General features: G+C 40.0%; 1 protein-coding gene across 1 annotated transcript in view; it reads right to left on the reverse strand.

Moving 5' to 3' along the window:
- itpr1b (inositol 1,4,5-trisphosphate receptor, type 1b) overlaps window positions 1-7,043 on the reverse strand; it is a 99,345-nt gene extending 92,302 nt beyond the window's left edge. The window contains exons 1-3 of the mRNA XM_080495657.1: window positions 7,001-7,043; window positions 6,030-6,143; window positions 890-960 (exon numbers count right to left, since the gene is read on the reverse strand). Coding sequence (XP_080351783.1) covers window positions 890-960; window positions 6,030-6,121 — 163 coding nt within the window. The 5' untranslated portion in view covers window positions 6,122-6,143; window positions 7,001-7,043. The remainder of the gene's footprint in view (window positions 1-889; window positions 961-6,029; window positions 6,144-7,000) is intronic.
- Window positions 7,044-13,478: the final 6,435 nt, after the last annotated feature.

Consider the following 13,478-nt stretch of genomic DNA (forward strand, 5'->3'; position numbering starts at 1 on the left):
AAACGGGCAGCAGAAACCCTCTTTGATGCCAAAACATCACAGTGAAGCAAAATGCTGGCAGATACACCTACTTTCACAAAGATCCAGAAATCGAACAACAATAAAAAAAAAAAAAAACCCTCCCAAAAAAACCGGCCAGTTTCCAAGGTGTACTCCAAAGCTTAGAGTGCTTTACACAGTCTGTGTACAGAGTGACTTTACTGAGATTTCAGTCACAATGCAGTGTATATCCGCCGTATTGACAGCAGCTGCAGTCAAACTGTGGCCTGAATGCAGCGTGAAAACAATCGGTTTTATCAACAATCAGCCTTATCGACTTCTGTAGCATTCTGTCGCCCCAGTAACCAACGTTACAAGTGAAAACGCATCGTTTTTGTGTTTCCGTTTCAGAAAACTTTGGCATTCACTTGCGAAACAGATGTCCGTTTGCACAAAAATGGTGAAAATGCTGATAACCATGTAGTTAGCATGTTGGGCCACTAGTGGGTGCTGTAGTTTGTTTATGGAAAGAAACCACCATTGGCCGCCATTGTTCTTATTATCCTTCTACTCGCAGATGTGCAGAACTATTTACTACGGCCTCAGTGCACATCGAGTCTCCGCATTTCAGAAAAGTTGTGTTAACCCTCGTTTCCATGGAGACAAACTTGGAGCATCTTCAAGAAAGTTGTGTAATGTGTTTTCACTTGAAAACATTTAAATGGGGCCCTCATGGAGGATGTTTCCAGCAAACATTAAAGGCTTAGAAATGTTAAAAAAAAAATCCAGGCACATTTCAATAGTGTGTGCAATCACCATATTTAAAAAAAATACCACAAATGGCGATGATCTGGACTCGCACAATAAGGCATCAAATTACGGTAAGCGGCTGAACATTTTCAGGCCTTACCTCTGAATTTCTTGGGGGGGTTGTTGAGGTCACCTGTGTCCGGTTGGACCACGCAGCGGTCGTCCACAAGCCTGGAAATACAGCCATTGATATAATTGTCAATCGTTTAAAATACACAAGCAAAACAAATCACTCCACACTTCAGTACAGCTTTCAAAGGGTTAACTTACATTTCCAGAACACAATGATAGTAATGGTGTAGCCAATAAAAAAAACAAACAATCATTGGAATCAACTAAAAATATACCAGGTTTGTCATCTAGTTTATAATTATGTATTAAATTATTACAATAGTGTGTGACATAGAAATACTTATAAAAAAAAAAAAAACCCTACAATTTATTTAGGATCCTTTACGGTCATTGTGAAAGAACAGGCAATGATGTTTAAGGGCACTTTTAGGATTGACCTCCAGCCTCGCATACAATAATAAAATTACATCTAAGAAAACTAATAACGGCTGCATTCCATTTACTTGTGGCAGCTGCAGCTTCATGGTGTTTGAGTGCCAACTCCAAATTCCTACAGACATCTAATGTGTGGCAAATGCATGCATTTTTTTTTCAATAACTGAAACACAGCTAAATTAGGATTTAACACAATTTGAATACAATAATTAATTAACAACTCTTATGTGTTGAATCTTCCTGACAAATGAGAATCGATTCAATTTCCAGTGTTTTAACAAACAATATGGCCAAATGGATGTAAACACAAACGCTTTGCGGGGAAAGCTGTGTGTTCTACTTCATGAGGGAATTTTCAAGCAGGTATAAAGGAATATTTTTCCTATACAAGTGCACAGAATTGACTTTTTTTTTTATACCATCTACAGTCCATTAGACCCGTCAGTCTATGTAACATGTAAGCCAAGGCCACAAGTGTAGTGACCTTAAAGCCCACAGACAGCACTGCAGGAGAATCCATCATGTTCCTGTGAGATTTTATATATATATATATATATATATATATATATATATACACACATACGCACAGGCAGATGTAATAATAGTGTTTTTAGATGGAGAAAGAAAGGCGGAGGAAAAGTACAAGGGGGAGCATGCAAATTCCACACAGAACCAACCACTTCACCAATAAGAGCCCATTTGGAGAGACGAGCCTCAAAATATTCAAACACTGCTGGATGATAAATGGATCAACATTAAACTAACAAATTGTTTTTAAATTGATAGAATCTGAAGTGTTGTAGCAACTCCAACACCTCTTGCTGCGGCGTCAAACTCGTTTTACTTTCATCTCAAGTAGGTCGGAGTAAATAATAGCATTACATTATACAAAATAACTAGTACTCTACATCTCCGTCTTTGTTTTACTGAAACAGGGTATTAATACATTATTTATTAAACTGTCCTTTTACAAAACATGACAAACCTGAAATTTAAACAGTACCATCTCTCAGTCCCCCGTGTGCTTTGCACCTTCCGAGTCACGGTGGATTTCTATGACACCATTTACATTTTCAAAAGGCATGAAGCATTTGGTCGCATGTCGCTGGAACTCAAAAGTATAGTAGGCTAGATGTTATGATCAGAATGACTTGTCAAATTCTAGAAGTTATCTTTAGCGTAAAGACATTTCTACGTGCGTGTAGTAACCCTGACCACCTGAACTGATTTACCAAACAGATCATTATAAATAAGTAACGATGTTGCAGATAATGTCGTCATTTTTCACAGTTTGTAAATTCCCATGGCGAGCAAGTTCTGTCCATTTCACACCCCTGACATGCATGTAATAAAACAGAACCTTGGAGGAACAGAGGCGGTGTTCTGCTTTCACATGTGAGTGACGTTTAGAGGAACGTTTCACCAAGTGTGATGCAAGCCAAACAGGAGATCTGACGGTCGGGGTCATGAAATTTCTCACTAGGAAAAAAAAAATATGGCGGTATAACTATGAATATTTATAACGTATGAATAGCTCTTAATAATTAATGATTTACATGAATATTAAAATACACTTTAAAACCAGTGTTAGAATAATATGAGCAGACTATAAATGAAGCCCTACAAGATTTAAACTTTAAAGTCTGAAGTATAGTTGATGGTTCTCATTACCATAAGAAATAAACTGATAATGAAATCCAACATGAGAGTGGTGCTAATGTTAATAAAGATTATGATTATTGCTTTAAGACTCAATCCCACCACTAACTAGTAGAGGCAACAATGCATGTGTACATTCATGAAATACTGTATATTTGCAGTAAAGACAGTTAAGGTATAAAAGAAAAGGAAGTATGTATTTAGGTGAGGCTGCTTTTACACAAATGAGACACAAATGAAGACCTCTGATGCCCAAATCCAGCCAATTCAACCTTGGATACTGTATTTTCTTCGAAGAGATTATTGTGACATTATATGTGAATTATTTTCCACTTTTAATTTTTAATCTGGAATACTGCATTGACGATTAAGTTACAAATGCTGTGGATTCAAAACCCACTATGGTTATGAGATAGTCTAAACTGTGTGATTTACAAAGTAAAAAAGCTTGCTTTGCTCCATTATTTTGTTTGTTTGTTTTTTTTAATCATTATTGTTGTTGTTGCCACATGTCTGAAAAAAACTTCTCCAAATTAAAATGAAAAAAGTATTACGACGTGAATCCAGCCAATTCAACCTTGAATATATTCTTCTAAAAAGATTATTGACATATGCTGGTGTAATATGGGATTATGGAACAGGCAAAAAAAAAAATACATGCAAGCCTACACTCAAATTGTCTCCGTTCAAAGAGCACAACACTAAAAACTTTTAACCCATTTTAAAATTTCCAGTGTGCGCCAACATCGTCTCTGAACGGTACACCCAGATGTGTGAACTCTTGTTTGGACTCGGTAGCCACGTAACGGAGGAGTTGAAGGGGAAACCCCCTGGGAATACTGTGAGATAGTGGATCAGCACAAATAAAACACCTCCGTAGGAAGCTCGAACTGGACCAGTCAGTCGCATCTTTTTATAGCTTCTGCGGCACACGGCGCACCGCGAGAGCCGTGCGAGCACGGAGAAAGGAGTCAAAGTCTGGGAACATTTTCTTCATAAGAATAGAGTTGCGGCCTTAATGGTTCCGGCTGCGTCGGGAGTCGCCGTTTTCCAAGGTCAAGAAGAAGCCTGCACATATATTCTGCGATTCTTTTGTGTCACCGAGGCTTGGGGCCGTCACCTGCTGGGCAGAAGGACAGTGGTCCAGGTGGCTGCATCTGCTTCTCAGGGGTCACATTCAGCACAGCCACCGCAAAGGCAACACCTAATACAATGATGCTATTTATAGTCACCTCCTCTAAGCTCTTCTCACAACGGTGGGGGGAGAGAGATTGGGGGGGGGGGTGATTACGAGGCACAACCGTACAAGATGGGAAAATTTGACAGATGAGCAGTGTCATGGTGGCAGTCTTCAAAGCTGTGCGTGTTGCTATGGCGGGTGACGCACGGAGCTAAACCGAGTGAGAGCACGCTTTCTGAAAATTGGCGGAGAAGACCGCTCGGCCTCTGGCAAGACGCGAGTAGAGTGGCGACAGTGGCGAGAAGAGGAAGATTGCAGCATTTGAGAAGAGAGGGAAGACAGAAGAGTGCCGGCGCCACGCTCAATTTTCACACACACACACACACACACACACACACACACACACACACACACACACACACACACACACACACACACACACACACACACACACACACACACACACACACACACACACACACACACACACACACACACACACACACACACACGAAAGAAAAGAAATGAACTCCACGGTGGTAGACAGGCAGAGCAAGTCAAAGGAACAGATCGTGGCTCATCAGAAATCACACTCTGCTCTACTTTTAGCCCTCCGTCATTACTCTGAACGTCAACTGTGCGTCAAGACGCACTTTAAACTCACGGCCTACAATTAGGGAGGAGGCGAGATGTCAACTACTTAAAGAAATGGTGTTCAAGAGAAAATAGGACAAAGCCAATGAAGAAACAAGAAAAGAGCTTTTGGCAGAGACTTAATAAAGCTTTGACAGTGACTCAGCGTGTCTCTTCATTGAAATTGACTTTTTTGCAAGAGGGAAACGTCTCATTGATTAGCTGCCATAACTGCATCATGAGACATCCTTCAGTTGGATGTATTGAAGCTGGAGGATTGACTTGTGCATGAAATACTCATGTTACAGTAAACATCACACTACAAAATATAGACAGCCAGGCTGCGAATCTTTTCAAATCATACAAGCAAAACCTACAACACAATGCCCATTGTCCCTGTACCACTACTTCACCTCAATTAAAAGGTTTAACAACGCATTTGTTTTCTGCCAATTTGAAATTCAAATGCATCATTTTGGTAAAACATCTGAATTTGTTGAATATTTTTGTTTTTTCACTGGGACTGGCCACAACGAAAAGCCACACTTGAGGGTTAAAATTGAGAAAAAGAGCAATGAGAGCAGCGAGACAGTTGTTGAGCTTGTTAAGAAATGTGACGCACCTGGGAAAGCATATTGTGTTTATTGTGACAATGTTTATGATGTGAAGGAGTGTGAACTTCATGAAGAAAGATTACAATCTGACTGTTCAGCAGGTATCAGAAAAATTGTGTAAGGTGATTTTCATTAAATATGCAAGATTTATTCCACATCTTATTGTGTTGTTCTTGTATAAACCGTAGCTAAAGGACCCAAGAACTTCTGATTGCACTTCCCTGTTCATTCCCTGCATCATTATGGCTTCGTGAAACTCTGTATCTACATGCCTCGACAAAGATGGAAACATTCAGAGCAACTCATTTTTCAAAAATAATCTAAGACATTCCTTTTTTCCCTCCTCTGAAATGGGATTGTACAACACTGAACCGAAAGAATTTATGTTAACGGTCGGCTCCTGAATCAGACAGAAGCATTAAATCATCCATTACATGAATCCATCCATTACACCGCCATCCTTTGTACCAAAACAGACACTGTGTCCAAGTAATTACAGGAGTGTTTTTTTTAGCAGCGTGTGTGCAGTTATTCTGCCCATTGGGACAATACTGTCAGGAATGCCATTGGCCCAGGAATCCCACAGGGACGATACACAAAGAAGGAAGCGGAGGTCATGAAAAGTGAAATTACAGAAGTAATCTTACCCCAAAGTGCTGATAAATCCACTGGTGGAGCCCTCTGCATACAGGGAGCAAATGTCCCCGATGTGGAGGAAACTGGACATTTTGTCCGACATGGTTTCTCGAGTTTGAAGTCACCTACAGGGACAAGTTAATGAAGAATATTGAAAGATGAGCCTTTTTAAGTAACATGTAAACCATGTGGCTGTAGGTTTGTGGACATGTAAACACTGTAAACAAAATCTGTGACCAGAGTAAGGAACTATAACTACTTCCAACTTTGGTCTTGTTGCTGCTTTGTGTACACGCAGGATGGGATTATAATTTAGACAGTGTGGAATAAATCCACACTGCAGTTATTTATTTAACCCGTCCTCAGAGCACCACCTACTGTAAGATCATCAGTATCAATACTCCAAAGATTATTAAACTGATCGCAATTAAAAGATATGAAGCTTGTCAGCACACCTTATCACATTTGAGGCATGTGGGTTCTAGTCGGGATAAAAAAAAAACAATTAAAAGGAGTTTAGAAACTAGACTAGACACGTTTATAGCAAATCAATGAACAGAGTGAATAGAATGCAAACTGGAAAAAAGAAAGTTACTTTCAGTATAATGTGCTGCAGTTGGTTGGGTGGTTCTTAATCTTTCTTTAACAACAAACAAACAAACAAAGTGTGTTAACATATTTTACTCTGTTTATGAACTCCACACACATTTATAATAAACTTAAAAGGTCATAATCACCTACATTCAGATGTCTCGCTCCACAAACTTTAGCAGTACAATATGTGATATGTGATGCAGTTAAGCCAGTTCCCAAACACAAATACACACAGGACCTTCTCATTTTTCTTCCATTTGTTTATCCACATAAGGTGCGGCAGAAAAACAACAACAGCAACAAACGGGCGCGTGGGCTACTTCCTTGACAGGGATGCTCACAAACAGAGCTGGAAAACTACACTCACACACACACACAGACACTTTACCTGCTGCCAGGGAAGAAAGAAGGCGTCAAAAGACGCAGCGAGAGGCAAACGCGTCAAGAAGTGGGTCAGCACAGGATAATTTCCACAGCGCTATCCTCGGTTAAGTCCATGGCAGTGATACTCCCAGGTAAGAGCAGCCCGAGCGGCGTTATCTCTGACAGCTGAATGCGTCCTCTGTAACAATCCGCTTCTTACCTCCTCCACATGTCACCGAGGACACGCCTCTTTCCTCTCTATTTATACTGCCGCGCGGAACTCTGGGTAATGGAGTTCTTGGGAGTCCTGCACTCGTTTGTGGCTTTATCGCGATAGATAGATAGATAGATAGATAGATAGATAGATAGATAGATAGATAGATAGATAGATAGATAGATAGATAGATAGATAGATAACAAAGAAAAAAATAGCATTATATAGCAACAATCATTTAATGGACACGTAGTAGCAATATTTTAGCTGGCCAATGAAAAGACAATTATTGAATGAATATATGTTTGTTTGCTCATTTGTTTGGAATTAACCGACAAGTTGCATTTGTGCCTGCGTGACAGGGAACCTTGGGGATGGCACATGCCTTTTTCTGGCATGAATTTTCTGTATTTTCCTTTTTGAGTGCAAATCAAGATTCTAGTGAATGAAAGGAGGGTGAAAATATGAATTGTTCTATCAAATTACACATGTTTATTAGTAAATTTGCCCATCCATCCAGCCATCCATCCATCCATCCATCCATCCATCCATCCATCATATTTACTGCTTCATCCTGTTCAAGATCATGAGAAACTGGAGGGGTCCCAGATAACTATAGGTAAGAGCAGGATACACCCTGGACAGATCACCAGTCCATCACAAGACAAACACAGAGAGACACACATGCCCCTCACGTTCACACCAAGGGGCAATTAAGGGTTACTGGTTAACCTCACATGCATGTTTTGGGACTGTGGGAGGAAAACCATGAACACACGGAGAGAACATACAAACTCCACACAGAAAGGCCCAGCTGGTATTTGAACCATGAACCTTTCACCGTGAGGCAAGAGGGATAACCACTGCACCAAGGTGCAATAAATGAAAATACTGCAGTTAGCACAAGAAGAGTTGATGTATTTTATTGCTTATTGAGCTCAACAGCTGGTAAATATTTCCGTGTATAATTTGAGGTAGAACAGGAACCGTGAAATGCTAGTTGCAATGAGTCAAACTCTTCATGTGAATTTGTAGGGCACAATGTGGGTCAAGTCCTGTGAGGGGGAACTCATCCCTCTATGCGATGAGAACCCTGCCATTAGAGTAAGTTGTGTACAACAGCAATATCACACTCAAAGCTGTATCAATATCAGCAGGTCTCTGATGCCTATGATGAAATCATGATATCCGAAGCATCATCACTCTCTCGTGATATTGCTTGAATATAAATACCTTTAAGTAGTTCATAAAACCATATCAAATGAAAAAAACAACAACAAAAAAAACGTTTTCGACTCTTATTGAGGCTGCGCTTGTGATTGGAAGTACTAATGCATCAAAGCGAGAATATCACCGGTCTGGAATTGAAGAGCTTTTCTGTGCTGAGTTTGCATGTTCACCACCTGCATGTGTGGATTTTTTTTTTCAATGTATCCCAAAAACATGTAGACTTTTGTTTGACTTCCAGAAAACAGTGCTTTAATAATATCTTGCTGGTATATGCTGGGTCATTTAATGATACGGGAAAATCTTGCATTTGTAACTCACATGGCGAACAGTGTTCAAATACAAAGACTCTTAAAGTGTTTCTAAGCTTATGTATTTGTTTTAATGTGATGGCTTAAGAGTATAAAATTTAGAAATAATTTATAAAAAATTCTGAATGCCCTGATAATTTTATGTACTGGAGCTTTAACTTTTATGAACTACACGTCTTTATCTTCACTTGATTATCTTGACTAACACATTTTACTTTCTTTTTACTTCAATTTCTAGATATATATACTTTTTTACAGCTAAGTATATTTTTTGCTGATCTTTACTAACAATATCTCCTAAAGCTGTATCTTTTCTCATAATATAATTTCAAGGCTTTTGTTCCCCCTGTTCTTTTGCCTCAACTATTTTGATATTTATTACAGCAAACAAATAAAAAAGTCAAGTTTTTCTATGTTGTCTATGTATCATTGATTGATTTTAATGCATTCACGAGACACATTGTTGCATCAATTTTCCCCTTGTTTTACACCCACCATGTCATAAACATGTTTATAATGTATGTAATATATGTTATAAGTGAAACTCACAGCCCTATACGATTATCATCACAAATACCTTTCACACCATAAAAATGTATCTGCGTGATCAACTCCATATGACTCAATGTCTAGGTGAGTGTCTATGCATGTTATGTATGTGATGTCACAAACAGAAGCACACGGCCTCAGAAAGAGGAGGTCATGCTGTGTAAAAGAGCATGTGATAAAGACCCTCTGTCAGAAACACAGATTTAACCTCTGGCAGTTGGATATCGGGGTTTGGAGAGGTTTATATGTTTTTATTCCACAAAGAGATCTGTTATAGCACGGGGTCAATGCACTACATTTACTCAGGCAAAGATAATCTTTCCCATAGACTGCCATGCTTCTAAATTTGTCTCGCAAAGTTGAGTGATCTGGTTTATTTGCAGCTGACCCATTAAAATCATGGGGCAACTTCAAGTGGAGCAGACTTTTACTGAAATAATTAAAAGTGTTGTCAGATATATAATTCACAAAAACCTGGTCGGACTGATAAAAACAGTATAGCAAAGCACTCTGTCCACAGGGATCCCAGTAATTCTCTTACAATAGTCCACTTGTAGGAGATGGGCACTTATGAATATGTGCCAAGGCCTGATTATTCCTAATTATTCCTAATTGCAATATGAGTGAGAGGAAAAGAGACACATGAAGAGCACTTCAATCCATAAAAAGGCCCAGTTGCATTAACCAAACGCATCCATTAGTGCCTAATTTGGTTTCTTTCCCGCATGATCTACAGAGATACTGAGAGTGTAGTAAGTGGGGGCCGGCAAATGTCCATTACCATAAAAGTGCTTCTTCTCTCTTTTTACATTCCACATCTGCTTTTCACCACGCACAGAGGTCTTTGAGATGTAAATGCCTGCAGATTACTGTGTTGTAAACTACTCTGGAGCTTGAAAAAAAAACAAAAAACTTTCAATCTTATGTTTTGATGCTTCGTGTTCCTGAATACGCAACGCAGTGGAAAAAAATGCTTATTGTTTCTGACGTCACCTTTTTGTACTGCCAGACATCCGTCGCTCTTGCTGGCGGTGCAATCAGTCATCATTATCAAATTATGAAACAAATCATATCAACTGTATATTTGGGACCACTTATGTAAAAACGGGCTGTGCAAGGCTTTAGATTATTTGTTGAGGGAGGAAGGGGAGCTGGATTCGTTGTTTCCCAGATTCATTAACAAAATGTGATGATGTCTAAATCAAGGCATCGCAGTATCTGCAAGGCTATCCTTTACACTCAGTGTATATCCTGGCTTTTGCTAAAATTGACATTAAGTGAAGTCGAATACAAATCACTGAGTACTCAGTTGTCATGGATACAGTGTACAGACGACTGACTACCATTCTACCACACAGAAGAGAAAAAAAGGGGGTTTAAATATAAAACTGGACACAACTGCTGCCGTCTTTGTGAATTGCAGCAGTTCAGATGCCTGAAAAAGGTTTGTTTTGGATCTCAGTGACTATGAATTACTATTTTGGTCAATGTTTCATTTTAGTATGGTGTTTTAACCTTAGGATCATCTGTTGCCAGAAAGAAACAGAACCAAGAGATAGAAAGGAGTAAGTTTGGGTAAAGGGATGGATAGATTCCCTATGCACTGTGTTTGGTAGAAGGAACAGGTAATTCATCTCAGCAGGTTGTCCGAACCAGTAGGACCACCTGTGCTCGCTTCCTCCGACAGGTCTGATGACAAATGACGATCAAATTAACAAGGGCAACATCTGCATGCTTGGAATTCACCAGAGACGGTGGGATGACAAAATGCAGCGACCATCTGTGTGGGAGCAGAGATTGTGAGAGTCATCATTGTGCATGTGTTACAGTGAGTATTCTCATGTGCAGATTCAGGCCATCCCTTTGCAGCAACGTGTGGGCACGATGGTGGGTACTTTTCTTGTCTGGGGAGCAGAAAGTCCTCAGTGTTGGCCCTGCAGACAAAACCAATCCTTGTTCCAGTCAAGCAAGTTATGGTGCGTACACGAGAAATGCTGAAGTAAATGTCTGATCTCCGACCGGGAAACACACACATGAAAGTCGTCAAACTGGGAAAGTGGAGAATTTGGTCACTCAAGATACAGCATTAGTGCATCACCATGAAAGCTTCTTGATGATGCACTCTGGAATAAATCGATCAGATTAATGCAAATGCTCCATTGGCCAATCATAGATAAGTTTGAAATAATCATAATTTTGTTAGATTTTCCAAAAAAGAGTCTTTTGTTGTCATCAGTGGTCTTTTTGGTATTAATTTGGATGAATATCAAGTTCTAAAGTCCATATCAGAGCTGATGTTCTTAAAAGAATGGCGTTCTTTGTAGCCCTGTGTCACATAAATGCTCTTGTGAATCTGGGACAGCAACCCATCGAAGACCTGATTCCTCAGGGGGGCAAGAATCATATAATGATGACTTATTAGCAATTCTGAGCTAAATATAGGGAAACTGATTGAACAGCTTTTAACTTCACACCTGAAATATTATACTAGTTAACAATAATTTTTGCAGCGAGGGGAACAATGAGTCATACTTTATCATTGTGCAACATGCACAACTGGAGAGCAGTGTGAACAGAAGTGGTGTAACTGTATACTTGAGTGTTCTTGCCTGGTGTGAAAAGAAACAATAGTCTCACTGTGCCCCGGCCCTTGGTAGATGGGGACATATTCACACTGGGAATGACATAACACGATGAGCCAAGACCGTCATACCCTGAGTTTACCCCGACAGACCGAGAATCTGCTCCGCCTATTATAAAACCCTGCATAAAAGCAAAAGGCACTCACAGTGACTTCCTCTTCTTCTGCTGACCTCAGTTAATGAGAGAACTTGCTGCGAGACAAGACTTTGTTTTAAACGTGCAACTGCTGTTTTGTTTAGTCATACCGGAACTAACTACCCTGAAAAGGAACCCAGTTTTTTTTTGTGTGTGTGTGCCAGCAAGTCGGCAGGTATTGGCGCCCTGGCAAAAGGTGGCACTCTACCTCCCTAAAAATAAAAGACAATTATGCTGAAATAATGGCCTGCATATCCCCAGTGGGAAAAGTCTGATGAGAGGAGCTGAAGAGATATTCTAACTAGGCCTTGTGATTTTGTCTTAAAACCCATTATCTGTGTAAGAACATAGTTTTATAGTTCAAAATGCATCATTTTGCATGCATCAAAAATGTTCAGACAGCCAGCCACAGTTTATTCAAGCAGTCTGCTCCTCATCACCAACAGAGCTGAGGATCACTTCACCACATCCCCTTGGTTACGGCATAATCAATATGACAGACCGTACCCACACGCCGGGGAAAATTGTCCACCAGATGTCTGATTTGTGCGGAGAGACATGGTGAGTTGGTCTTTGCACTCTGTAGCTGCTCAGACACGCTCTGGTTTGAGCCGATCCCTCTCAGGAGGAAGGCAGTGGTCTGAAGTCACCTCTTTAACCAATAGAACATGCTCACTAAGCTGCTTTCACTGCAGGTAATCCGTGAGGATCAGAATAGTGGGAGGAGTCCTCGTCTCACTTTCACTGCATGTTATAAGCTAACCAGCTATCTAAACTAATCTGCTCGCATAATGTCTTTAAGGGCAAAATGTGTCTTACAGCAGAGGTTGGTTTTTGTTTTTTATGAAAGAAGATAAGCTCCCCCTACCAAGACTTTAAAAAAAAATGACAGGAGTCAGTCAGGAGGATTTAGTTTAGCTCGGCGGTATCAACAAACATGCATCTTTAGCAGTAGGGAGCTGCAAAGTCTCACCAATACCGAATTAAGTTAATTTTAAATGAGTCGAGCCACATGTAAAAGACGACGCATCGATTGCATTAGCAATTCTCGTGCGAGAAATCTGAGGGTACATTAAAGATGTAATTAGCATGCCAGGCCATGAGTTGGCAATGTTGATTGTTTTGATAATAAAACCATGTGAGCAGAGAACAATGCACTAAACAGTAACAATGACGAGTACACAGACAGTCATAGGACACACGACCAAGTTGAATTTATTCCAGGACACTCTGAACTATAAAACCACCAAGTCTCAGGAGAAAATGGACTGGAGGTCATGACACTCTGGAGGCAAACGTTGTTATTGTCCACTCATGCATGTTCAGAAGAACTGTTTACTACCACTGTGGTGTGCATGCGCAGTAGCAACTTTTCAGAAAAGTTGACCTTTCCCCCCATTCCATGGAAAAGGAGCCTTCAAAAA

This window comes from Blennius ocellaris (assembly GCF_963422515.1).
Source record: "Blennius ocellaris genome assembly, chromosome: 4".
NCBI classification, from domain to species: domain Eukaryota; kingdom Metazoa; phylum Chordata; class Actinopteri; order Blenniiformes; family Blenniidae; genus Blennius; species Blennius ocellaris.